This window comes from Miniopterus natalensis, chromosome X (genome assembly GCF_054644295.1).
Source record: "Miniopterus natalensis isolate mMinNat1 chromosome X, mMinNat1.hap1, whole genome shotgun sequence".
NCBI classification, from domain to species: Eukaryota; Metazoa; Chordata; class Mammalia; order Chiroptera; family Miniopteridae; genus Miniopterus; species Miniopterus natalensis.
This window is the reverse complement of record NC_142103.1, coordinates 74516813-74542434: the sequence shown is the minus strand read 5'-3', so window position 1 is coordinate 74542434 and position 25622 is coordinate 74516813. Positions and strand designations below refer to the sequence as shown.

At 50.9% G+C, this 25622-nt stretch overlaps 1 protein-coding gene across 3 annotated transcripts; it reads right to left on the bottom strand.

The window, feature by feature from the left end:
* Positions 1-472: 472 nt before the first annotated feature.
* On the bottom strand, positions 473-25004 carry CACNA1F (calcium voltage-gated channel subunit alpha1 F). Of its 3 annotated transcripts, none has more exons than XM_087829465.1 (48): positions 24980-25004; positions 23299-23548; positions 22806-22911; positions 22450-22589; positions 22059-22201; positions 21808-21960; positions 21016-21222; positions 20812-20917; positions 19611-19801; positions 19249-19341; positions 19042-19135; positions 18844-18870; positions 18569-18729; positions 17461-17686; positions 16337-16544; positions 16124-16244; positions 15926-16007; positions 14986-15031; positions 14748-14799; positions 14152-14296; positions 13855-13984; positions 13355-13414; positions 13103-13209; positions 12934-13021; positions 12414-12521; positions 12276-12328; positions 10980-11126; positions 10045-10246; positions 9789-9947; positions 8381-8491; positions 8054-8137; positions 7203-7223; positions 6850-6978; positions 6428-6493; positions 6071-6162; positions 5551-5710; positions 5185-5312; positions 4771-4867; positions 4472-4577; positions 4108-4209; positions 3799-3929; positions 3421-3552; positions 2994-3172; positions 2002-2121; positions 1781-1911; positions 1555-1667; positions 980-1180; positions 473-703 (listed from the first exon to the last, which is right to left on the bottom strand). In XM_087829465.1, exons 1-48 carry the CDS (start codon positions 25002-25004, stop codon positions 473-475), a joined length of 5964 nt encoding a protein of 1987 aa, XP_087685591.1. The 3 variants fall into 3 exon arrangements, with proteins under 3 accessions (XP_087685591.1, XP_087685592.1, XP_087685593.1); XM_087829466.1 differs by having other exon boundaries at positions 2017-2124; positions 3006-3172; positions 20812-20915; positions 21026-21222; XM_087829467.1 differs by having other exon boundaries at positions 2017-2124; positions 3006-3172; positions 19644-19801; positions 20812-20915; positions 21026-21222.
* Between the last annotated feature and the right edge of the window lie 618 nt (positions 25005-25622).

Sequence of the window (25622 nt, the reverse complement as noted above, 5' to 3'; positions counted from 1 at the left end):
ATTCTAACCTTCAGGCCTTTCTACTGGCTGGACTCACCTCTGGTTTCCTTGTCCTTTCCTTCTCATCCATGTGTCCTTCCTCAGTAAGACCTGACTGACCCCTTGTGGGATCTCTGACTTTACTGCACTCCCTATCCAAGTCCCCTTTCTCTTTCCTCCATTTCTGTCCAGTGCCACCCCCTTCCCCCACCACCTCCACTCTGTCTCCAGCTTTTTTTGGCTGCTGTCTCTTCCTCCTCCTCCTCCCTCCTTCACTGACGCTGAATAATCAGACCTGGCTGTCCTGGTTTCCGGAAATACCCGCGTGTGGGCAGTGGCTCAGCACTGAACCGGGATGGATGGATGGGGGATGCAGGGCAGCCCTAAGCCCTCAATGCAAAGACATCAAACTCCAAGAGTGTGGCCCATGCCTGTCTCCCTCTGGAGAAGGGAGGGCAGGAGGTTTATTGAGCGGTGGGGTAGGAGTGGGAATTCAGAGGGCATGGACACAGGCCATCTCATCTCCCAGGTCTTCTTCATCAAAGCGGGAGAGGATGGATTCCTCGTCACTATAAAGTGAGCTGGTTCCCTGTGCCAGCAGGTCACTGGCAGCACTGTCCATCTCATCCAGTGTCAGGCGACACGCATCCGCGATCTCCTGCTTGGCCAGGGCCACGAAGCGCGGATCTCGGGCAAAGATGTCAAGGCCCTCAGAGAAGAGCACCTGGGGGCACAGGTAGGATCAGAGTTGACAGAGGGTACAGCATGGAGTCGAAGAAGCATGCACAGAGAAGTCACCGTGAATAAATGATGTACCCATGAGGGTGTGCAGCGAAGCCACTGGGGGACAGTGACACACACATGTTGAGCAGAAGTCACAGAACAAAGGGAGAGCTCCATGCACAGCACAGAGACTGGGGACCCTTTTTCCTTCCTTCCCAAGCTTCCCCCTTCTCTCTTTCTGCCCCATCTCTCTTGCCCATGCCCCTTCTGGACTCACAGCCTCCACCAGGCTGTCAGCACTGCCCCTCTTGCCATGGCTGTGGTCCGAGTGGGTTCCAGGCACTTGCAGACAGGTAAAGGTGAAAAGCGGACCGCCGCTGGACTTGCTGAGGGAGTGCATCCCTGGTGCACCCTCCTCCACCAATAGCAGCGGGGCGTACAGGAGCCGACCCCGCTGAGGAGGGGTTGCCCAGGAACCCTGGACCAGAATAAATATCAGAGGGACAGTGATGGATGGGTGGAGTGTGCGGGTATAGGACTCATTTCTGTGCCTACCTCACTCCCCCAAATACAACTTCAGTCAAACTGAATGTGTATAAATTAGACTTGAGTTTATTTAAGATCATAGAAAACCTGAGTTTAAATCTCAGCTCTGCCATTTACTAGCTGTGTCATCTTGGGTAAGCCTTTCTGGGCCTCAGTTTCTTCATCTGTAAACTGGGGCTAATAACAATACCCACCTCACAGGTACAGTGAGGAATGTGTGAGTTCATATGTGCCCAGTTATTCAGAAGGTCCTAACATGTAGTGTGTCTGATCAATTCAACCTAGGCTGCCCCCACCTCACCTCACCTGTGCCTTGCTGGGCCCTGAGTTGTGCCCACGATGATAGGTGCCTGGGATGGGTAAATCTTCACAACTTCCCTGGCGCCGCAAACACTGGATGGTGAAGGAGGGCTTCTGACCTTGGGGTCAGGGGAATAGGGGGCCCCAGGGGACAAAGAAGAATGTCAGTGCTTCTCCAGCCTTCTGCCCTGATGGCCCTTGGCAGCCTCCCAGGACCTATGCATGCTCTCACCTGCAGGTGTTGGTGTTGGGGGCAGCAGACGGCGGCATGGTGCATGGTGCCCATCCAGGTACCTCTGGGGTCTGTGAGGTGGCAAAAGGATGGGGCGTGGGGGAGTCCCTGCCGGCTCATCTAAGGAGAGCCTGTATGGGAAGGAGGGAGGTGAGCTCAGGCCTGGGCATGGGTGATGGGGTGCCGTCAGTCCTGCCCTCCCATGCATGGGCTCATCCTACTTGTGGCTAGAGCACTGGCCCAGGACTTCTTCTTCCTCATACTGTTTGGCCTGCCCTTCAGTTCCCCTGGGCTGAAAACTTCCTTCTTCCGGAATGGTGAAAATGAGAGCCCCAGAACTTCTCCTGAGGAAAGTGAAGCAAGTTAAGCAGATCAGATCCCCAAATTTGTGGTCCTCAGGCCCTGGTTCCCTCTTGTGTTATGCCTCTTCCCTTACAGAAATACTGGGCTTCTAATTTTTTTTAATTGGGGGAAAATTTACATAACATAAAATTAACCTGTCATTTTAAAACGGACGTGGGCTTTCTTTTAAGAGGTGTTTTTCTTATTGGAAAGACAGAACATTAAAAAAAAAAAAAATTGGCCCGGCCAGGCATGGGTCCGCAGTTGAGCATTGGCTTAGGATCCAGGAGATCCTGGTTTGATTCCCGGTTGGGGCACATACCTGGGTTGGGGGCTCAGCCCCCAGTGTGGGGGGTGCGGGAGGCGGCTGATCAATGACTCTCTCTCATCATTGATGCTTCTATCTCCCTCTCCCTCTCCCTTTCTCTCTCTGAAATCAATGAAAATATGTTTAAAAAAAATTAAAGTTGGCCTATTAAAGAGACAACTTCAACACAAGTATTGGGGGTGGGGTGAGGCGTGAAAGCTAAGCATGACCTCATTCTATCCTTCCATCATCCTCATGAGGTGAGGTGCTATTATTACCCCCTTTCACAGGTTGAAAACTAAGTGACTAGCCCAAGGTCACTTAGCAAATGGCAGGTTCAGGATTTGAACTTAAACCCATTTAGTTCCACATCATGTGCTCTTTGCATTAAGCCTTTACATTGATTTTCTCACATGAATCTCTTATTACCCTTTATTCCCACCTGAGCCCTTGAATCCCTCCCATCTTTCCCAGATTTCCATTAGAAAGCCTTACTCCTATGCCCCCTGAGTTATCCCCATACAGTGGCTAGTCCGTGCCTTCCATCACAATCTTCCCCCAGACTCCTGACCATACCTGCGGGCATGGGATCCAGCCTGGGGCACACTGGACTGTCTGGAGTTGGGAGCCCCCACATTGTCATCACTGGGCCCAGAGGAGAGTGAATCTGGAAGTTTGTCCCCAGTAGGCAGAGACACAGAAATGGAGCTCCTACGAGATGGGGGCTGGGATCCCATCAGGGCCTGTGGGAGTCACAGGACTAATTGTTGCATCCACGTTATATCTAAGTCACTTGGTCATATAGTGAGTCTCCAATGAGCTCCCCAGGGACTGGGCTGAATCTGGGTCTTGCCCTTCAACAGCAGATGGTAGGTATTAAATAAATGTTTGTCTGTTCCATGGGGGGCTTCTCCTTAGAGGCAGTGCGGGAGTCACTCAGGGGATTGAGGGAGTACTTTACAATCCTGGGGCAGTGGAAAGTTGTCCTCACTTGGTATGTTTCTGGGTCCTTCTCATCTTCCTTCTCCTCTCTCTCCTGCCCCTCCTCCTCCTCCTCCTCTGTGTCACAGCTTAGGGCCTGTCGGATCTCAGGAATCAAGTCCTGTAGGCTCCTCAGACCAGCCTGCAAGGGTGGAAAAATAGGGAAGCAGGACAGCTCAAGGTCTAAACTCCCCTTTCATTGAACCTGCTTCCCATGCAGGAGTGTGGGGTGCGGGAGGGAGCCCCCTCAGCCACCCCTGACCCTCTGCAGGTCTTGGGGCCTTAGTTTCCAAATCTGTGACATGGGCTTCATGATATCAAGAGGGCAGTTAGCCTCTGCCACAGTGCTCCCACATACCCCCACCCACCCAGACTCCGCTCTGAAGACCTGAAGGACAGAGGAGGTGCTTGGGGGGGCCTCGGTCCCTAGAAGCCCCTTTTCTTTCCTCCGCCGGAATTTGCGGAAATAGTCCTGGATCAGAAATGTGGCATAGAATTTGCCCACGGTGACCTCGTCCTCTGGGGACAAGGGAGAGGAAGAGGCAAGGTCACATAGGGGTCCTCTGTTCCTCCCACCCTACCCACAGCATAAGCTCCCCTTTCACTCTCCCTCCCCCAGCAGGTGCTGGTTTTGTGGTGATGAGCAATCATCTGACATTCAGAAGCTGGCTCAAGAATTGGGGTGAGGATAGCTCACCATCGGCAGGGGGGATGACCTCATCTAGCAGCTTCTGCTTCAGCCGCTTCCAGATCTTTTTGATGACAATCCGCAGCTCCTGATTGGCTTGCTCCAGGTTCCCTGCACCAGAAGAGGATGTGGGGCATAAGCCAATAGGAAGAGCCCTTCACAGCCACTCCCTCACTGTTGGAGGGGCTTCACAAGCTTCTACCGCAGTCACGCACCACAGCCCCTATTGGACAGGTGGGGAAATGAGCCTGGAGAAGACAGTCACCCATTTTGAGGTTCAGAACTAGGAATGGGGCCCATCACTCCAGTTTGCTCTCTGCAACCTCTCCAGGGACACTTTCACTTCTGCCACCCCCTCCCCTCCCCCACACACCTCCTTCTGTCTTGATCTTCAGGGATGTCCGAACCAGGGCAAAGAGTGTGGCGTTGAATGTTACCGTCCCATCTGAGTTGAGGGGCATGTTCATCGCCACAAGTCTCTGTGCACACCAGGGACATGAAACCCACTTTGGGCAAATGCCTGAGATGCAGGCATGAATGCCCGGAGGGCAGAAACTTTTGATGATGCAACCAAACAGCCCCTCCTCACCCAAGGCAAAGTTTCTGCCCACCCCTGCCAGATGGTAGACAGCTCTCTCAGAGGCAAGGTGGGGGGTGGGCAGGTGCACAGACCTTGCAGGCCACTCGGTGTGGGCACAGCTTCCCAAATCCCAGTGGTGGCTGGATACGTCTCAGCAGGGCAACCACATCCAGGTGTTTAATGCGGCCTCTTGGGCAGGTGGGGGTGGGTGGGAGGCACCACTGGATTGGAGATACCCCCTCCAGCCTTTTCTCAAGGCCCCACCACCTTGTTACTACCTCTCCCCACCATTACCCCAGGGCCTGCCAAGGCAGGATTGAAGGATAGTCACGGGGGGGGGGGGGGGGGAGGAGATGGGGAGGGGGCAGAAGACAGGGGCAGTGGGGACCTTGGGGCATCTACTGACTGGGTAATGGGAGGAGTAGGCCAGAGGTTTGGGACCTGGGAGACTGTGTGGGGTAGTGTACTGTCCCCTGGGATACCAGGTATGGGGTTAGAGGGCATACTTGGCCCCAGGGTCATATTCAGACCAGATCCTCTTGAATTCATCGAGGTGATGGGGGCCCAGGATGGACCAATCTCTGGTTAAATAATCAAAGTTGTCCATGATCACAGCCACAAAGAGATTTATAATCTGTGGGCCAGTGAGCAGGGGGGTTAGGTCAAGGGCAGAGCAGGGTGTAGGGAGTTGGTGAGAGGCTAAGGAGAGCTCATATGGTTGCTGGGTCAAAAATCCCTCAACTGATATTTTTACTAGGCCAGCCCTTTCACCTACTCTGAAGACCTGGGCTCCCCACCTCATTTGACATCCCCAGACCCTTCAAGGCCAACCCCTATGGCAGTGGTGATGGTTACAGGGAAATGGTCCTCACCAGGAAGGCACAGAGCATGAAGAAGCTAATAAAATAGGCGATGGCAAAATTGCTACCACAGGTAAACTCCTCGCCAGGGCCGAAGTCAGACTCAGGGTCACATCGATTCCCGGGAAGGGTGGCAAGCATTATCTCTTGCCATGCCTCACCAGTGGCACACCTGGGGATCACATTGGGGGTGTCATCCTGGAGGGAAGGCTATGAAGTCATGGCAAGTGGCATTATGGGAGGGGTTAGGACATGACCCAGTTCCTGCCAAGGGCTATAACTGGCACAAATATGACTGTCATGGCATGCCATGCTATTTTACAGATGGGACACTGAGGCCCAAGAAAAGGATACATCTTACAGCCAGAAAGAGGATGGCCAAGGCTAGAGTATTTTCAAAGGCTCAGCTCACAGCCAGAAAACATCCCAGGCAATATGGAACCCCATGCTGCCCTGTTATTTCCATAGCTCAGACAGTCTGGGGTCCACAATGCTGGGGACCGAGGTGGGTGGGGAGAGGGGTCGATGTCACCTGAACAGAAGCAGCACAGCCTGTGGAAAAGTCTGAAAGTTGTTGTTTCGGTTGATCTGTGTGCCATCCTGAAGAGCCACCTTGCCAAACATCTGTGGGCACACAGGGGCTGTGTCAGAGGGATGAACCCATTCCCCAACAGGTTGCCACCCATTTCACAACTCCTAATACCCAAAGGGTCCTTACAATCCTGACAAGCAGGCACTGCTGATCCCATTTCACAGACATGTGGACTGACTCAGGGTCATCCAGTGTCTGTCTGTCTTTCCACCCACCAACCCCACTTTCAGGCTCTTCCTACACTATCCCCCTCAGCAGAGACATGCCTGAGGGATGCTCTCTAGTGTCCCCACTCACTTGCATCCCAATGACTGCATAAATGAAGAATATCATTGCGATGAGAAGAGCAACATAGGGCAAGGCCTATGGGGGTGGAGAGGAGGGTAGATACTTAGGCCCAGGCAGAGAACTATAAGCTTTAGAATGCACTGCTTCCTCAAGCCTGGGCCTGCTGAGAGATGTGTTCCATCCCCCAAGTGCCTATGTCATGACTACCAGTATATCCCAAATGTGGAAACAGTACTAAATACAATAGAGTAAGGTTGGTGAGGCCAAGGCATGCTGGGAATTGAGAGCCTAGAAAAGAGAGGAAACTGGAAATGGTAAGTTGCAGGTGGGTGTGACACAGTAGGAGATATAGTTCTGAGGGTAGTAAGAGGGCAGGCTGAGAGGGTTTGAGGTAGGAGGAAGGAGTGGTCAAAAGGATGGGGGGGGGTTACCTGGAAGGACTTGATGAATGTCCAGAGTAATGTGCGGATCCCTTCACCCTTGCTGAGAAGCTTGACCAGTCGCATGACTCGGAAGAGGCGAAAGAAGGTGATGGAAATTCGGGAACTGTCCTCAGAGCTCTGGGGTGGGTGTGGGGGTGGGTATGCTCAGCCCACATTTGCCCCAGACACCTCCCTGTCTCATGCTTTGGCCCTCCCAGTCCCTAAATACATAAAAAGTCAGGTCCCTGGGTGGCCAGGGAGCATTTTTAAGGACTCCAGAAAAAAAGGAAGGGGGTGGAGTGGGGTGGGGTGGGGTGGGTGGGGAAAGAAGCAGAGAGTCCCTGTTGATGATGGGGGACTACCTCGCCAAGATGGCCACCATTCTGGAGGGACACATGGCCAAGACAGGGGAGATATAGGAGATGGTGTGATCACAGGCCCAAATGAACAAGGGAAGAAATGATTGAACAGTTATAGCGGATAATGGATGGTACAGTCATTATGCAAGAGATGATGGGGAAAGTTGTGTGGTAGTGGATCAAGATGGTTGTGGGAAAAGTTGGCAATGAGGGTGAAAGGATAGGAGAGGATATAGGAAATTATGGAGGAGAGATATTAGAGCCAATGGAGGAAATGATGGAGCCAGTTGTTTTATGGAGATGATGGAGATCAGAGAAGCCATGGGAGACCCAATGGAGAAGCCAGTGATGGAGATGGAGATATGGAACCAGCAGCATTGTCAATCGATATTATAGAACCATGGAGAAGATTATGGAGCCAACCGTGCAGTCAGTGGTAATGACAGAGACGAGAAAGACCCAGTGTTGGAGACGATGGAGTCGGTGGAGAAAATGGAGTCAATGAAGGAATCAGAAGAGATGATGGATCCAAAGCAGGAGTTGGTGGAGATGATGGAGCCAATGGAGGGGGATGTAGAAGCAAGGAAGGAAATAACAGAAATAACAGAGTCATGTTAGGTGATGGTGGAGCCAGAGGATAGGCTGCAAATGGGATGAGGGAGCTTGTGGAGGGGGACTTTGGCTGAACCCAACAGGGTCTCAGAAGGGATAGAGCTAGAATAAGGAGCACTTAGTATCCTTGAGTGGGGTGGATGGGAGTGTGAGCCACCTACCCATTTGAAAGAAAGCCCTGTGGTTGAGGTGAGGAAAGGTTAGTAGGGGGAGAGTGGGTTTGTAGAGAGGCCAGTACTCACGTTGACTTCAGTGACAGCAATGTCCACTATGCTGCCCACCACAATAAGAGCATCAAATGTGTTCCAGGCATCAGCAAAGTAATGCTGTAGACAGGAGGAAAGCAGAGCCCTGTCTTCTCAGATCTAGGAGGGTAGGGTAGGGGGCCAGTGTGGTGGGGAAATTGGGGAGACAGGGCCAGGCATAGACCACACAATGGGCCTGCATCTGGATCTCTCTCACTCCCTAGTCTCATGGCTCCCTGGTTGCTGCCCCCCTCTGAGAGCTCTGCAATGAGCTCCACCCCAAGGAGTTCCCCCACTGCAGGTGGGTTTAGGGCTGGAGCACACCTTAGGTTTGAAGGCTATGATTTTGAGCACCATCTCAACAGTAAAGAGGCCAGTGAAGACCATATTGAGGATGTCCATGGCATAGTTGAAGGGAGCAGTCTGCTCATAGTGCTGGAAGAAAAAAAATCAGGTATAGGGACAGTGTCTGAAGCAGAGAACTCCCCCACCCTCAACCAAATGTTCTCTGGCTAGGAGTGAGGGAAGTCTGAGGATGTGGTAGCAAGATGATTTGGCCTAACCCCTCACATTATCTGCCTCCCATTATGGATATTGGGGGAGGCCAACTCTTTTTTTATTTGTCAACTACAGTTGACATTCAATTTTATTTTATATTGGTTTCAGGTGTATAGTATAGTGGTTAGACATTTATATAATTTACAAAGTGATCACCTCAGTAAGTCTAGTGCTCACTCTGACAAATCTAGAACTCATCGGACACCATGCATAGTTATTACAATATTATTGACTGTATTCCCTATGCTGTACTTTACATCCTTGTGGCTATTTTATAACTACCAATTTGTACTTCTTAATCCTTTCACCTAGTCCTCCAACTCCCCTCCCATCTGGCAACTATCAGTTTGTTCTCTGTATTTATGAGTCTGTTTCTGCTTTGTTTGTTCATTTATTTTGTTCTTTAGATTCCACATAAAAGTGAAATCATATATTTGTCTTTCACTGTCTGACTTATTTCACTTAGCATAATATCCTCTAGGTTCATCTGTGTTGTAGCAAATGTTAAGATTTTATTCTTTTTTTATGGAAAGCCCAGCTCTTGATTTTCTAGCTTCCCTTGCAGCTAGTTCTGACTCAGACAGAAACGTAAGTCTGCTGCTGGTTAGGTAGCTTCTGTGAAAAATATTTATGCTTTCCAATAAAGGCTCAAATAAAGAGAGTCCCCTGATTCAATCTTCCCTCCTTTTTCCTGTCCTGAATGTAGTGTTGATGCCTGGAGCTGTGGCAGTCATCTTGTGACTATGAAGCAACAATCATGAGAATGAAAGCCAACTGACTAAGAACAGTGGAGCCGAAAGATAGAGCCTGGGTCTTTGATGAGCAATGAACAAACAGCCTACCTCTACACTTCTTGTTATGTGAGGTAACTACCATATTTCATTGACTTTAGGATGCACATATTTTCACATTTTAGAATCTCTGAAATTGGGGTGTGCTTCACAATCAATGGCAACTTACAATTGCCATCTGCCATTTCTTTTCCACGTTCTTAGATTTCTGAAATCAGGATGCAACTTACAATTATTGGCCTTAGATTTGAAGAAACTTATAGCCTAAGTTTCTGTTATTTGGGGGTTTTGTTACTTGCAGCCTAAAGCATTCCTAATGGTTCCCAAGGGATTGTGTAGACAGAATAGGGTGTCTGGCAAGGGTCAGGGTGGGGAGCTCAGACCTGCATGGCTAGAGCAACAGTGTTGAGCAGGATGAGCAGGAACATGAGGTACTCAAAGGCAGCAGAGTTCACAGTGGCCCATACACGATACTGGTGTGGGTTCTTGGGGATGTAACGGCGGAGTGGCTGGGCCTTGAGGGCATACTCCACGCACTGGCGCTGCATATGGGTGCAAGGCATGAGTGAGCAGTGGGGTCCTGAGGCAAGGAAGTGTATGTGGGGGGTTGGTGGTCATGGATCAGGGGTCAGAGGTCACCTGGTTCTTGTCCAGCTCACAGTTTTGGTATTCCTGCTCCCCCTGGGCACGGAAGGTGATGATGACAAAGCCCACAAAGATGTTCATCATGAAGAATGCGATGATGATGATATAAACAATGAAGAACACTGATATCTCCACGTGGTAATTATAGATGGGGCCCTGGTCCTCTGCATGTGCATCAATGGCCTTGTATAGCAGCCTGGGGAGCCAGTGGAGGCAGGTGAGGGGATATTCCAGGCCCCTCAAACCTTCTCCCAGACTTCTTATCATAGACACCCCAGAATCTCCTGCTTGGCACCCCAAAGACTCCTAAATCCCCTGACCAAATCACATGGGACCTCCATACATATCCCAAGAGACCTCCACCAGGCCCTCCAAGACCCTCAAATCCTTTAAGTTCCCACAGACCCCAAAATCCCCTTCTCTATCCACCTGGAGATCCCCATGCAGTTCATCAGAACTCCCCCACCAAGCCCCAAAGATCTCTAAATCCCATGTCCCATCAACTTGAATTTCTTGCTCCATCCCCCCTAAAGATCTCCAACTACTACTTCAAAGACTTGCGCAGCTCTCTGGAAACCCCTGAATCCCCCACTCCATCTCCTCTGAGACCCCCCAACCAGTTTCCTCAGGCATCTACCTTGTCCCACCTAAATTCTACCCAGTCCTCTCTAGACTTCCACCTAGTCCCTCAGAGACCTCTACCCAATTCCTGGAGATCTCACCCACCCGGGTCCCCAAAGCACCCTAGCCAGCAACTGGGAGACCCCCACTCAGTCTTCTGATATGCCCACCTGTCTCCCAGAAAACCCTATCCAGTCTCAAAAGAACTTTATCACATTCCAAGATACCCATCCTTCAGCAGATTCCAAACCAGTCCCCTAGATACTCCTTCCCTGTCCCTTGCCCATCCCTGGGGCCCTTCCCCTCACGCAGGCCAGCCTTCAAAGGTGGAGACAGTGAACAGAGCCATCATGGCTGAAAGGACATTGTCAAAGTTGAAATCGCTGTTGACCCAGAGCCGCTCCCGGACCAGGGGCCGTGACACATCTCCATCAGGATAAATCAGGAAGGAGCCCCTGTGGATGTTTCAGACAGTTTGGGTGAGTGAAGAGAGGTGGAGAACTGTGGAAAGAAGACTGAGGTTTCCAGCATGGAGGCAGCTGGACATAATGGTGGAGCTGGGTAGCTTGGGTTCAAATCCTGCCCCTCCATTTACTGGCTGGGTGACCTTGGTCATTTAACCTCTCTGTGCTTCAGTTTTCCCCATCCATGAAATATGAATAATAATAGGATGTATTTACTGGCTTGTTACAAGGATTAATTAAGTCAATCAATGAGAATAATGTGTGGTACATAGTTGGCACCACATTCAGGGTGAGGCAAAAGTAGGTTTAGAGTTGTGAGTACATGAAACACAGATTTTATTCTTGTATTATTTTTTAATAATTAATTTGTATTATAGCTGTAAACCTACTTTTGCCCATCCCTGTATGTTAGCTCTCATCACCATTATCATCATTATCATTGCCATCTAGAAAAAAGTAATACAAATAATAGCCAATGATAGCCAACCTGATCAGCACTAAGTCTATGCTAGGCATGATGCTAGGCTTTATACATAGTAACTTTACACTGTAGTACACTCTCCGTGTAGTAACTCATTTACTCCTCACAAAAAAATCTTGTGATTTAAAAAATCCCCATTGTTCAGTTAAGGAAAATGGGACCCAGCAAGGTTAAGAAACATAAGAAATTACAAGATTAAGAAAAGTCTCATAGGATGGATTTGAACCAGGAATGTCTGACTTCAAAGCCCATGTTTTGAACCACTACCCTCTACAGGAGTCTCAAGATGGAAGTTGAGGATTGGGCGATGCATGAGGGGGTGGTGTTTGGGGATGACTGGGAGATTGAGAGTGGAATATAGGTAATTCTCAGGAATGTGGAGAAGGGCTTGGGGGAGGTATTGGGGGGCTTGGGGGAGGTATTCTTAGGGTTTGGTGAGATGTGAGGGCCTTTGCATTTTTTGGGAGAGTTCTGGTGGTGTATCTTGGAGCTTTGGGGAGTTCTGGGAGTCTTGGGGGGCCTTGATAAAATTTGGAGACATCTCTGAAGTTCTTGGGAGAAAGCTATAGGGGTTTCAAGGGCCTTGGTGAACTCTAGGGGCCTCTGTGGCCTTTGGGAGGGTTCCTGGGGCCTGTGAGGGCAGGATGATGGCTACTCACTTGCATTCTTGGGGTGTGTGTTTGGCCTCATCAGTGCAACTGTAGAATTTCCCCTGTAGGGAGGATATTTGTCAAGCAGGTACACCCTTCACCCCCATCTTGACCCATGCCTGGACTTCCCTCAGTGTTTCTTCCCACCTTGAAGAGCTGTACACCAATGCAGGCAAACATGAATTGCAGGAGTGTGGTTACAATCATGATATTCCCGATGGTCCGGATGGCCACGAACACACACTGTACCACGTGCTGCAGATACCCACAAATATGGCTAATGGACACTGCAGGCACAGCAGCCATGGGGCAGGGATTTTGGGCATGGATGGGGCTCAGGGACTTGGGTCAGGGACATGTGGTTATGGGTCAGGGATGTGTAGTCAGGAACATGTGGTCAAGTGGCAGTGATGTGAGACAGGGACATGTGGGCACCAACCAGGAATAAGTGTTTTCCAGGCAGGGATAAGTAGGCACAAGCCAGGGACTCAGATGAGAAAAATGTTGCCAGTGGTTAAGGAACATGGGTATGGCCACGTGACCAGTGGTCAGGCATGAGTGGTTACATGTGGTCATGCATGATGTAAATGGTTAATCTGATCAGTGATTCTGGCCCCAGGGGCAGGGCATGGCCTGGGTCCTGTGGGTTTGGGTGGGGTGGGGTTACCTTGAGTCCCTTGGCCCGGTTGATGGCTCGAAGGGGCCGAAGAACTCGGAGTACTCGCAGAATCTTTACTACTGAGATGGCACTGGAGCTGGGGAGGGGACAGTCCTCAGGCCCTGGCTCGGGCCTTGCCTCATCTCTGGGAGAATGGGGTAGGCAAAGGGTCACTTACTGGATGCCAAAAGAGATGAGAGACACACTGACTACCAGCAGATCCAAGAGATTGAACCAACTACGGCAGAAGGAGCCTCTGTGCAGGAAGGCCCCGAACACCGTCATCTGGAGGGTAAGAGGTCATCAGGCTAGACTTCAGATTTGGGAATAGAAGGAGTAGGAGGGGATGGAAACTGGAGAGGTGGGCTGTACAGGTGGGTGAGGAGTGGGTTGGGGCAACTGGGGGTATGATTGGAGGCCCATTAGTTACCTTTAGTAGAATCTCCACAGTGAAAATGGAGGTGAAGGCATAGTCGAAGTACCCCAGAATCTGGGGGATGAGAAAGAGGGGAAGTCACTGAGTCATGGCTGAGGGATATCCTAGGTGTGTGTGTGTGTATGCACACACATGTGTACCTCTCAGTGTAAGCGTTGCTGTCCCTCCCTCCTTCCCTCCTTCCTTCCTTCTCTCTCATGATGATCAAGAACTTCTCTGCAAGGCAAAAGGCTTGGCCATCAGAAAGATAAGGGTTCAAATTTGGTCTTCTCTGCCTCTACCCAGCTACATGGCTGCCCTCGGCCTGTTCAGCCTCTCTGAGCACAGCTTTCTCTTCAGCTGCATACTGATCTCCCTGAAGCTTCTGCAAGTGTGCTGCACACACAGTAAAGGCTGACATTCTTGCCCTTCTCTTTCTGCCCAGATAGGGGTCTTCCCCCAGACCCAGCTTGTGCCCAGTAGGATATTCCTGGGAATGCCCCCCAAAGGCTCACGTGGTTGCGGAAGGAGTGCGCTCGGATGGGGTCCTCAGCAGCTAGGGATACACTGCTGAGAATGATGAACACCAGGATAAGATTGGTGAAGACATGATGGTGGATGAGGGTGTGACAAGCCGTCCTCATTCTGGTGAATGGGGAATGGGCCATGGTGAGAACCCAGAGTTAATTGGGAGAGCCGGAAGGATGCAGCTCAGGCCTGTTGTGTCAGGCTGTACACTCACCCAGAGCCTTGGCTGCTCCCTGGCCCTCCACTTGCCCCAGCCCCTCCTGCCCCCTGTCCCCAGCACTCACCGGTTGGTTTGGCTGAGGCAGAAGAAGGCACTGCCCTCAGGGATGGGCACCACCTTCTCCTTGGGTACAACTTCCTGTAGGAGTTCCACACGCCCTGCACCCTCTTCCTCCTCCTCTTCTTCCTCTTCCTCCTCTTCCTCCATTCCTGGCACCAGAAGATCAAAAGAGAGATAATTAAGTGAGAAAATATATGTAAAGCACCTAGAACAATGCTTGTCACATGGTAAATTCTTCTCATCTCTTTGCTAGAATGTCAGCTCCTCAGAGGACTTTTAGTTTGTTTTGTTCACTGTTGTGTCCTCAGCACTTAGAACAGTGCCTGGGACACAGTAAGAGCTCAGTAAATGTGTGTTGAATGAACACTGCCATCCTCACAGTCATAAAGGCTTTGAGAAGGTCTGCAGTAAAACAAAACATCTGTTAATCTTCTTTAATCTCAATGTTCCAAATGTTGATGGCCACACACCAAGCCCATTATTTTCAAGATGATCTTGGAAAAGGCTGCTTTCTAGACAAGAGGATCTCAGGATCAAGAGCTCTGCTTGGGTGCTGTCCCTAGGGTCTTGCACCTCCTCCACTTGGCCCTGGTCACTTGCCTGCTCCTGCATTCTTTGCACCCTCCTCTTCTTCATTCTCCCCACCAGGCACCTGGGGATAGGAAGATGGAGGTCATCGATGGTAGGGGAGACACCAGGAGATGGACAGGGGGGAGGCATGGAAGGGATGCAATAACGAAGGATTGAATAGGCAGAGGTTGGAGGTTAAAAGTGCAAACACATACACAGGAATTGGTGGTACTATGAGGTGTAGACAGTGCCCAGGTTTCTAACTCACCAATGCTCCATTTTCCTGTGGGGGTTTCCCTTCAGTGCTCTTCTCCCTGTGTGAGGAAATGGGGGGTAGTAGTGGTGATTGCTAAGGATCTCAGCAGATGGGTGAAGCTGAGGGGGAGCATTGCAGTCAGAACAGACCTTTCTTAGACCCCACAGAACTTCCCTGTTTCTGCCCTCATCCCCACAGCCTGTTCTCATAGTAACCAGAAGGATCCTGCTAGATCCTATGTCTGGCACATCCCTCCTCTGCTCACACCCCTCCCATGGCTCCCACCCACTCAGAGCAAAAACCAAAGTCTTCACTGTGGCCCAGAACACCCTCAGTCTGGCCTCACTGTTTCCCCATTTGAGCTCACCTCCTACCACTCTCCCCTTCACTCATTCCACTTCACACTCCCTGGTCTCCCTGGTGTGTTTTTTGAATGTGCTAAGAATATCATTACCTCAGGACCTTTGCATTTGCTGTCCCCTTGCCTTGAACATTCTTCCCCCAGATATTTGCATGGCTCACTCCCTCACTTTGTTCAGCTCTCTGTTCAACTGTCACCTCCCCACAGAGACATTCCTTGACTACTCTAACCAAAATAGCAATCTTTATTTCTCTCTGTTCTTTTATTTCATTTTCTTTGTTACATATTATTAACATATTATATATTCATTTATTTGTGTTTTGCTTGCCTTCCCTAACTTGAATGTGAGCTCAATGAAGGAGAAGACTTTGTCTACCTTGACCCCTGCTGTCTCCTCAGCATCTAGAACAAAGCCTGGCACAAAGTAGGTGCTCAATAAATGCATGTTGAATGAATGAGGACTGGCAGGTTGGATCTGGGAGTGGGGATTGCCAGGGTGACAGAGGCATATCTGGTGGTGCGGGATATGTGTGTGGGTTTCCAGGCAGGGATCCAGGGAGAGACTGTCCTTGGGCTAGAGCCAGACATCACCTGCCCTTGTTCTTGGCAGTGCCTGCATCTCCACTGGCTAGGTTGTCCACAGCAATGGCAAGAAACACATTCAACAGGATGTCTGAGGTGAGCTCAGGCTGCAAAGGATGGAGAAGCAGCCTGCCTGTGGACCACCCAGGTCCCTCTATCCACCCCACCCTGCCACCATCCAGCCCCTTGCCAAAGCTTTGAGGATACAGTTGCCGCAGATGAAGAGAATGATGAAATAGATGCACACCAGCATCCCTGGGAAGAAGGGGCCGCCGTAAGCCATGATACCATCATACATTACCACGTTCCAGTCCTCACCTGTCAGGATCTGGGGGTGAGAATTCACCGTGAAGCTCTTGGGACCCTCCCAGCACCCTTGGGTGCCCCTGACCCCCTCATGCCATGGTCTCCAGGCCCCACCTGAAAGACAGTGAGGAGGGCCTGGGGGAAAGTGTCAAAGGTGCTTCGCTTGGTGTGGGTCTGGTCAAAGTTGAACTTGCCCCCAAACAGCTGCATGCCAAGCAGGGAGAAGATGATGATAAAGAGGAAGAGGAGAAGCAGCAAGGACGCGATGGATTTCATTGAATTGAGCAGGGATGCCACCAAATTGCTCAGAGATGCCCAGTGCCTGCAGCAGAGATGGGGGGGCAGGGTTGACATGTTCAGTGGTGAGTCAGGAGCCAGGGCAAGGCTCCAGCTTGGGATGCATTGGGGCGGGCTGGGTTAAAACGACCTTCGGTATCAGGTTTAGAAGTGCTTTTGGAGCTGGAGTGAGGCGAGAATTAGTGAGGGGAAGGTTGAGATTGAGGTTAAGTGTTAGGGGAGTAATGGGAGATGAAGTTAGGATGGAGGGTAAATGGAAAGTGATGGAGCTAGAATTGGGTTTCAGGTTGGGACCAGGACTGGGGTTGGGGTTAGAAATTGCAGCTGGGGTTGAGGCTGGGGTTAGGGATTGGGGAACATTTAGAGCTGCAGATGACTGAATTGGGGTTGAGGGTTGGAACAGAGAGGATGGCGATAAGAATGGGGCTGGGGCTGGGGCTGGGAACAGGGTTGTGGTTGGAGATAGGCTCGTGGTTAGGAGTTAGGAATGTGGGGGTTGTGGTTAGTGATGGGGATGAGACTGTGAGTTAGGAATGAGGTTGGAGATGGGGTTGGGATTGGGTGTTGGGGTTGTAATGGGCTTGTGGATGACGAGTGGTTGGAGTTGGGCTAGAGATGGTGTTATAGTTGAAGGTTGGGCATGGGGTCTGGGCTGGGCATGAGCATGGAGTTGAGTTCAAAGACAGGGCTGAGGTTGAGGAAGGGGATGGAAATGGAGTAGACACCCTCCCCACTGAACTTGAATTTCCATGAAGGCAGGAACTTGTGTCTGCTTTGATTCCTGGTGTTTCCCTAGGGCCTGGAAGGGTGTCTGGCACACTGCAGGCACTCAGTGGATATTTACAAATTAAATGGTGATATAGATACAATTATAATTAGAGCTGGGGTGGGGACTGTTCGGGTTGTGTTTGGGGCTTCAATCCTCCCCACCACACACACACCTAGTGACCTTAAAGATCCTGAGAAGACGCACACATCGGAGCACTGAGATCCCCAGGGACTGCATGGCTCCCACCTCCACCAGTGTGGTTTCCAGGATGCCCCCACAGACCACAAAGCAGTCAAAACGGTTGAAGAAGGAGGAAACGTAGGTGGAGGGGCCCAGACCGTACAACTTGAGAAGCATCTCCACCGTGAACAGACAGAGCAACACTTTGTTGGCATATTCTGTAGGGAGAGGGGGAGGGGCTGGCAAGTTTCTGTGGTGACGTGGGGAGGTAGGGCCATGGAGTGATCTGGGGTAGCTGGTATGGGCCAGGTACAGGGTGGGGGTGGGATTAGGGTTAGGGATTGGAATGAGTTTGTAGGTCAGAGTGAATGTAGTTTTGAGGGGTTGGAGCTGGGGCAAAAGGCAGAGTTGGAGTGGGGCCTCAGTCTCTGAGTCCAGAAAAGCTCCAATTCAAAGGTAGAGTTAGAGTCTGGGCTTTAGTTAGGACTGGGGCTGGTTTGAAGGTAGGGGCTAGAAGTGTGCTCAGTATTAAGGTTGGGGTTCAGATTAAAATGAATACTAGTAAGAGCTACCATTTATAAAGTGTTAGCTTTATGTGGGCCAGGCAATGTCCTAAGCACTTTTCACTTTAATTTAATCCTTCTACCCACACCATAAAGTGAATACTATGACTACCCCATTTTGTAGATAGGGAAATTGAAGCACAGAGGGGTTATTTATCCAGTGTGATGTTAAGAGCCTGGACTATGGAGCCAGGCTACCTGAATTTTCCACTCACTTGCTGAGTCTTGGATTAGTCACTTAACTCTTCAGTACATTGGTACTCAGTACTCTGTGCCTTAGTACTTAATTCCATAAGGTTGTGGTGAAGAGAAATTGAGTTAGTACATGTAAAGCACTGAGAACAGAGCTTCACACACACAGCAAGAGCTATATAAGTGTAAGCTACAAGGTGGGATGGGACAGGCTAAGGTTTCTGCATTTACTTGATTGGAAGGCAATGTTGGGAGGTCTGAGGCACCTGAGGGATCCTGAATTGGAGCCCCTGGGGTGGAGGGAAATTGGGGCTGGGGGAGACGGCAGGCAGGCTGGGGGCGCACCCTGGGTCTGGGTGAGCCATATGGGCTGCCCGTGGTGCTCTGAAGCGATAGTCAGTGTGTTGAGGAAAACGAGCAGCAGCACAGCCCAGTAACACGCATTGGACTTCACAGCTTGCCGGCAGCATGCCCGAAGGCCCCGGTTGGCTCGACGGAGGCTGTGGCTGGGAGGAAAGGAGAACCCACTGGCTGAGATCACCTACCTCAGCCTGCCCTGGGGGACTCAGGTGGGAATCTCAGTCATGGGGTCCAGGAGTCACACAACTTCCTCAACTTACCAGACCCTGGTTTTCATGATCTTGTTTCTGCAAAAGAGGGGCATGGGAGGTGGGTGTTATAAGGGGCTGAGAGGCAGTCAGAGGCTAGGGTTAGAGGTCAGGGGCTGAGGTCAAGGTTGGAAGCTAAAGTAAGTACTGGGGTCAGGGTCTGGACTGGTTTATGGGCTAGGTCAGGGGTCAAGGGCTTGGGGCCCTCACAGGCAGCGTGTACAACTCGCCAGAGCCCCCTCCTCCTCTTCCTCATCTCCTGGCGTCTCTGCCATCGAACCGGTGTCACTGGCTGGCAGGCTGGCTGTGGGCAGGGTGGGAACAGAGGCCAGCACACGAAGACCCCAGGGTTCCACCCTTGGCTTTCTCCTCTGTCTACCCATCCTGCCCCCCTCCCCAACCAGGGTGGACCCCCACCATGGCTGTTGGTGGAATGTGTGGAGCGGGTGGAGTGACTGAACCAACGCAGACGTCCACGTCTCCTATTGGTCAGCTCTGCCAGTTGTGGCCCTGTGGGGACAGGGAGGACAGTTGGGGAGGATGGGCAGAGGTGGAGTTATGGCCGTGTGTGAGTTGGGGGGGCGGGTTATTTGGAATCTGTTCTGGGTACAGATGGGTGGGGGATCTGAATTTGGGTCTGGATTCTCTTTCCTAGGCCACAGCTGAGGGAATGGCCAAGAGTTGTTGCAGGTGGGGCAGGTGGGGCCTGGGTCTCAGGAGGGCAACCCACATCTGATGCCTGCATGGAGCAGGGAATGGGTCAGATTGGGGTTGCCTACTGTGGCCAGCCCTGCCCTCTTCAGCCACAGAACCAAAGTTGCCATCAGCTGAGGGGTCTTCACTGTCCAGCTCCTCTGCCTGTGTGATCCAGTCCAGATAGCCCCGCAGGTCCTCCTCCAACTGCTGCTTCTCCCGCAGCTTCTGGAAGTCCCCTCGTGCTTTTGCCTTCTCCCTCTCCTTGGAGAACTCCCTGAGGGTGGAGGATAGAGGGTGAGGTGGAGGACCCACCCTGGCCCCTCGCCTTCCCATCCCAACTACATTGGCTTCCTTTGTTCTTTGACTATGCCAAGCACATTCCTGCTTTGGAGCCTTCACACTGTCTGTTCCCTTTGCTTGGGACACTCTCTCCTCAGCCACATGACTCATTCCCTCATCTTTTCACATTTTTGCTCAGATACCTTCTCAAGGAGGCCTGTCCTGACTGTCCCTATTTATAACTGCAAGATATCCGCATTTCTACTTTTTTGGCCTTGCAAACATGTCTTTTTTTTTTTTTTTTTTTTTAATATATCTTTATTGATTTCAGAGAGAGGAAAGGAGAGGGAGAGAGAGAGATGGAAACATTAATGATGAGAGAGTCATTGATCAGCTGCTTCCTGCACGCCCCTGACTGGGGACTGAGCCCGAGACCCGGGCATGTGCCCTGACCGGGAATGAAACCCCGATTGCCTGGATCCTAGGTCGACACTCAACCGCTGAATCAAACATGTCTTTATTACCCACAATAATACATACTAAAAAAAAAAAAGGCATAAGACCAATTAATGTACCTTCAACTGCAATTTTTGCAAATGTGACATAAATCCAAAATATACTGTAGATTTGATCAAATTTAATATGCAAGTATTTTTTCCCTATTCTGCCATCTTGGCCAGAAGCTTTCCCATTCCTATTTTAATCCTTCCTTTCTTTCCATAGCACATATTCCATATAAAACACTACACATATGTTATTTATTGCATCTGTTGCTATAGTTTGTCTCTCCCACACCCCAAAAATGTAATATCCAAGAAGGCAGGGATTTTTGTCTCTTGTTCCATTCCTAAAATGGTGCTTTGCACCCAATAGATGCTCAGTGCTGACTGAATGAATGAAGGGGTATTTCAGATGGGTTTTGAAGGTCGCCTAGGAGTTTGCCAGGAACAAAAATTAGAGACAGAGTCTGAGGGGCAGGACGAGGGGAGTGTCCAGGCTCCTCACCCACTCAGGACGCCAAGTACAAGGTTGAGGACAAAGAAGGACCCAAAGATGACGAGACTCACGAAATACACCCAGGGCAGCTCATACCCCATGGCATCCTGCATCTGGGGAGAGAGAGAGCATGCATCCCTCAGGATATGCAGACATTCCTGCCTGAGCTCAGGGTGAAAGGGCACGTACAGTCTCTGAACTGTGTGCCCTCCTTCCACCTCACCCAGTAGAGCACGTCGGTCCAGCCTTCCATGGTGACACATTGGAAGACCGTCAGCATGGCGAAGAAGAAGTTGTCGAAGTTAGTGATGCCTCCATTGGGCCCTGCCCAGCGCCCGCGGCACTCGGTCTGGTTCAGGGTGCACGCACGCCCGGAGCCAGAAGATGCACAGGGCGATGGGTCCTCCTCGGCTTCCAAGTCTGCAGGAAGAACCTTGCTCTGGGCTCCAAGCCACGCCCACCCGCATTCGTCGCAACCCTGTAGCTCCGCCCATCTGGGTAGTTCAACTCAGAGTCCTAGTTTTTCTAAATCAAGGACAACCCTTAGAATTTGACTCTGCCAGGTCAGGGTTCTGAACCACTGGGAAGCTGAGTCCCGACCACAGGGATCTGGGGAGTAGGACTGTAAATCTGGGGGCCGAATTTTGTAAATAAGAGTGAGGCACCAGCCTGGGGGCGGAGCCTTGTGAATTTTGGAGGGTTTCTTAAAAAGAGGGTGAGAGCAAGGCTTGGGTTGGGGTCCGGGTGAAGGGCATGAATATATCGGGTTAGTCTTGGAGGATGGCGTCTTAAGTGCAGGGCTGGGCCTTGTCTCGAGGGTGGAGTCTCGGGATAGGGCGGAGCTATTTGGAAGAGGTGGGTTGTAGTGGTTGGGCTTGTTTATCGGGGGTGGAGCCTGAGCCTGGGGGCGGAGTCTTGTTAATTTGGATTTCCTTGAGAACCCGCTATGGCCTAGGAGCCAGTGGAGTGGGCGAGTCCTGTCCCTGAAGGATTAGGCTGGCTGACCCGATCCCAGGAAGTAGCACGTTTTGTGCATGCGTCCGAGGAACAGCTCGAGTCCGATGATGGCATAAATAATGATGACGAAGAGCACGAGTAGGGCGATGTGCAGCAGCGGCACCAGCGCCTTCATGATGGAATTGAGCACTATGTGCAGGCCTGCGGGGAGCGAGGGCGGGTGAAGTAGGGGCGGGGTCCATTCAGTCCTCCTCCCGCTCCCCTCCCCTACCTCCACCCCCGGAGGGCGTTACACTCACTCGGGACCCCAGACACCAGCCTCAGTGGCCGCAACACCCGAAATGCCCGCAAAGCCTTCACATCAAAGCCCCCTGGCTTCCCCCCAGTGTGCGGAGCGTCCCCAGGCCGTCCGGGGCCCTGTTCCAGTAGTACGCTGAACAACCTGATGGGGAGTAAGGTATGAGGCGGGGGTCAGGCCTCGGCACCCCCTTCCGTCCCTCCCCTCTCCTCAGGAAAGCACCAGTCTCTGTAACTGGAAATGCAAATAGATTTAAAATATGTTAATATTCCTGATTCTGGCGGCTGAATGGGAGCAATCTAAAGCAGTCGCTTCCCTGGGCCCGGAATTCAGCGAGCTTGGGGTGGGAAGTTAGTTGAACTAGGGTGGGGGCGTGTCCCACAGACCCTCACCCGACCACAACGATGATGAAGTCGAGTAGGTTCCAGCCATTGCGGATGTAGGCGCTAGGATGGAGCACCAGCCCGTAGGCCACGATCTTGAGCACCGTCTCCACAGTGAAAATCACCAGAAATACGTACTCCACCTGTTCCTGGGGGCGGAGACGGAGATCGGGAATGTTATTTGTGTTGGGGGTTAATGGGGTATGGGGTGGTCGGGAAAAGGGCAGAGCAGGGACGGAGGGGGGGGCCGGGCAGGGGTGAGCCTTCGGGATCCGAGAGGGGCGGGGCTCGGCTGGAAGGCTTGAGGTGTAGTTCTACTGGGGCTGTACCGGACTGAGGGCGGGGAAGGGTGGAGCAAACCTCACCAGGTTGTGGTTGGCAGTGTTGGAGTCGTCTTCTGGGAAGGGAATGTAGACCCCCAGGGCCACACAGTTGGCAAAGATGGTCAGCAGGATGAGGATGTCGAAGGGCCTCAGGTGGACACAGTCAAGGACCCAGACAAAGCAGCCTCAGAACTCGCACATTCCCTTGGGGCCCTCCCCACCCAATGCTCACCCTTGACCCCAAGGTGACCAGCCCTGACATTCCCGCCCCTGCCCTGCCCAAGGCCTTGACTCTGACTCCCCTGGAAAACTTATCCATCCTCAACTCTTCCTGTGATTTAGTGCTTGACCCTTGACATCCCCCCCTCCTCCAGTGACTGACCTTCACTTTTCTCAACTTGTCCTTGAAGTCAGTACTTGACCCTTGATCCCTAGTGACTTTAGCCCTCCTCCATACTAGCCCTGACCCAGTCCTTGACTCTTGGTACCCTGGTGACCTTCACCCCTGAGGCCTGCCCCTGGCCGTCCAGGATGCTTCCACTCCACGATGCTGATGCAGGACCGCCGGACAGGGTTGGCCAGGGTGAGGCAGAAGAGTGCCCGGGGTGACCGCTGGGCACTGGCCACTGCCACTGTCTTGTGCTTACTGTGCTGAGTCCTTCGCTTTGGGGTCCCCAGGCCTGATGCCTCACAGATTTCACCCCCTGATTCTGGGGGCCCAAGACACAGCCCCCATTCGAGACCAAGGCCTGCCCCATTGGCTGTACTGGGCTCTGGGGCGATGTCTGTGGAGAAATTGAATCAGGAGGGACAGGATATTGGGGCAATCATGGCTGCCTCCTACCTGATCCCATCCCTCGGTCTAAGGGAAGGAGAAAAGAGTATGTAAAATTAGGAAAAGCTAGGGGTACCTGAGTTAAGGAGCAGGGAGTGAGTTGGTTTTGGAATTGATTGGAGATAAAGTAGGAATTTATAGGAGAGTGAGGCTGAGATTCTGTTTCCAAGTGAGGTAGGGTTTGATATTAGACTTGGGGTAGAATTTAAATTGGCATGGGGTACCATTAAGTTTATATAGCTGGAGGCAGATTTAAGATTAAATTCAAGTGGAAGATTTTGAGGTTGGGTTTAAATAAAGGTGGGAGTGGAATGTGCTTGAGTTATGATTTAGGGTTAGGACTGGATATTTGAATGAGCTGGGATTAGAATTAGGATCAAGGTTGGGGCTGAAGTTAAGTTTGGATGGGATCTGAGTTTTGCCTTGGGGCTTTCAGCTAAGACCATTCCCAATTCTCATGCCCTTGTTTCAGCCTCTAAGGGGCAGTAGATTGACCTGGTTAAGAGCCCCAGCTTTGGAGGAAAGTAGCTGAGTTTCAATCCTGACTTTACCACTTGATAGTTGTGTGTGGCCTTTTGCAAGTTACATAACTCCTGAGCCTCAATTTCCTCGTCTGTATAATGGGGTGATAATAAGAGACCCTACATTATAGGGTTGTTGTGAGAATTAAATTAGTTCAACATTCAGAAGACTGGCACATAGTATTATTCTCATTTTTCAGGCAGGAAATTGATGCAAAAAGAGAGATTAAGTGATCTGATGAAGTGGCTGAATTGGGAGTCAAACCCAAGTAGACTCTGACTGCAGGCTCTCATGACACACTACCAGCATTGTGTGTCCTTTTTCTATTTTTTTTTTTTGTGTGTGTCGTTAAAAATGGATCTGCACTCTTTCTGGAAAGTTAGAGAACCACTCGCTAACAGTATTGACATCCAAGGGTTGTGGTTGAGGTCAGGTGACTTTAGAGCTCATGGTAAGGTCTGTATCCATGTTGAGGTTTGGACTCTAACAGGGATTTGCCCTCTGGTTGGTAAGGTTTGTGTTAGGATTAAGCCTGGGGCTGGCTTTGGAGTTGAAGATGGGTGGGCACTAAGATAGGGGTCAGGGCCAGGATTGGGGTTGGGTTTCAGCAGGGAACTACGGCTGTGGATGGGGAAGGGAGGCCATAGCGGGCAGTGTCTCGGTCAGGCTGAGCTTCACAGTTTAGTTGGAGGTAAGGCTGTGTTTGGGGCTGGCTGGGATGGGAACAGGGTGATTCTGGTCACCTGGTGGCTCTCCAGGGGTGGGGTCCTGGTGGGCAGTGGGTGAGTCAGAGGGGCGAGGGGTAGAGCAGAGCCCAGGCTTGCTCAAAGGGTCTGCAGGGGTGGAAGGCTGCTCTCACCTTTCCCGCCTTCAGATGCCGACATCCTCCTTTCGAGGTTGAAGAGCCATCTGCAAATAGCCCCCCTCTATTCTCCCAGCTTTGGAGAGATTAAGGTCACTGGGCAGGGCCATAACAGGGTTGGATGGGAGGGTGAGCAGGGACAAAGATGGGACATTTGTGGGCCAGAGCCTGGCAAAAGAAAAGGCACTGATTAAAAAATATATTTTTACAAAATATATACTAGCACCAGTCAAAGCTAAAATAAGAAAAATGATATTTTTTCCAACAGTATCTGAAATTTGAAGTACATAGGAATAGATCTAGCGTAATATATGTGCGAGATCTCCATGCAAAAAATTATCAAATATTACCAAGTGATTAAAGGGAACCAAAATAAATGGACATATATATTAAATTAACTATTTGAAAGTCAAAACTGTGAAGATGTCAATTCTTTAGAAAATGATCTAGAGATTTAATGCAGTCCCAAACAAAATCTCAAAAGTTTTTTCCATGGAATTTGACAAAATTATTCTCAAATGTATATCAATATACAAAGGACCTGGAAAAGCCAAAATCCTTTGAAAAAGAACAAGATGGGAGGTCTTGCCATACCAGATATCAAGGCTCCTTATAAAGCTACAGTAATTAAAAGCAAAAT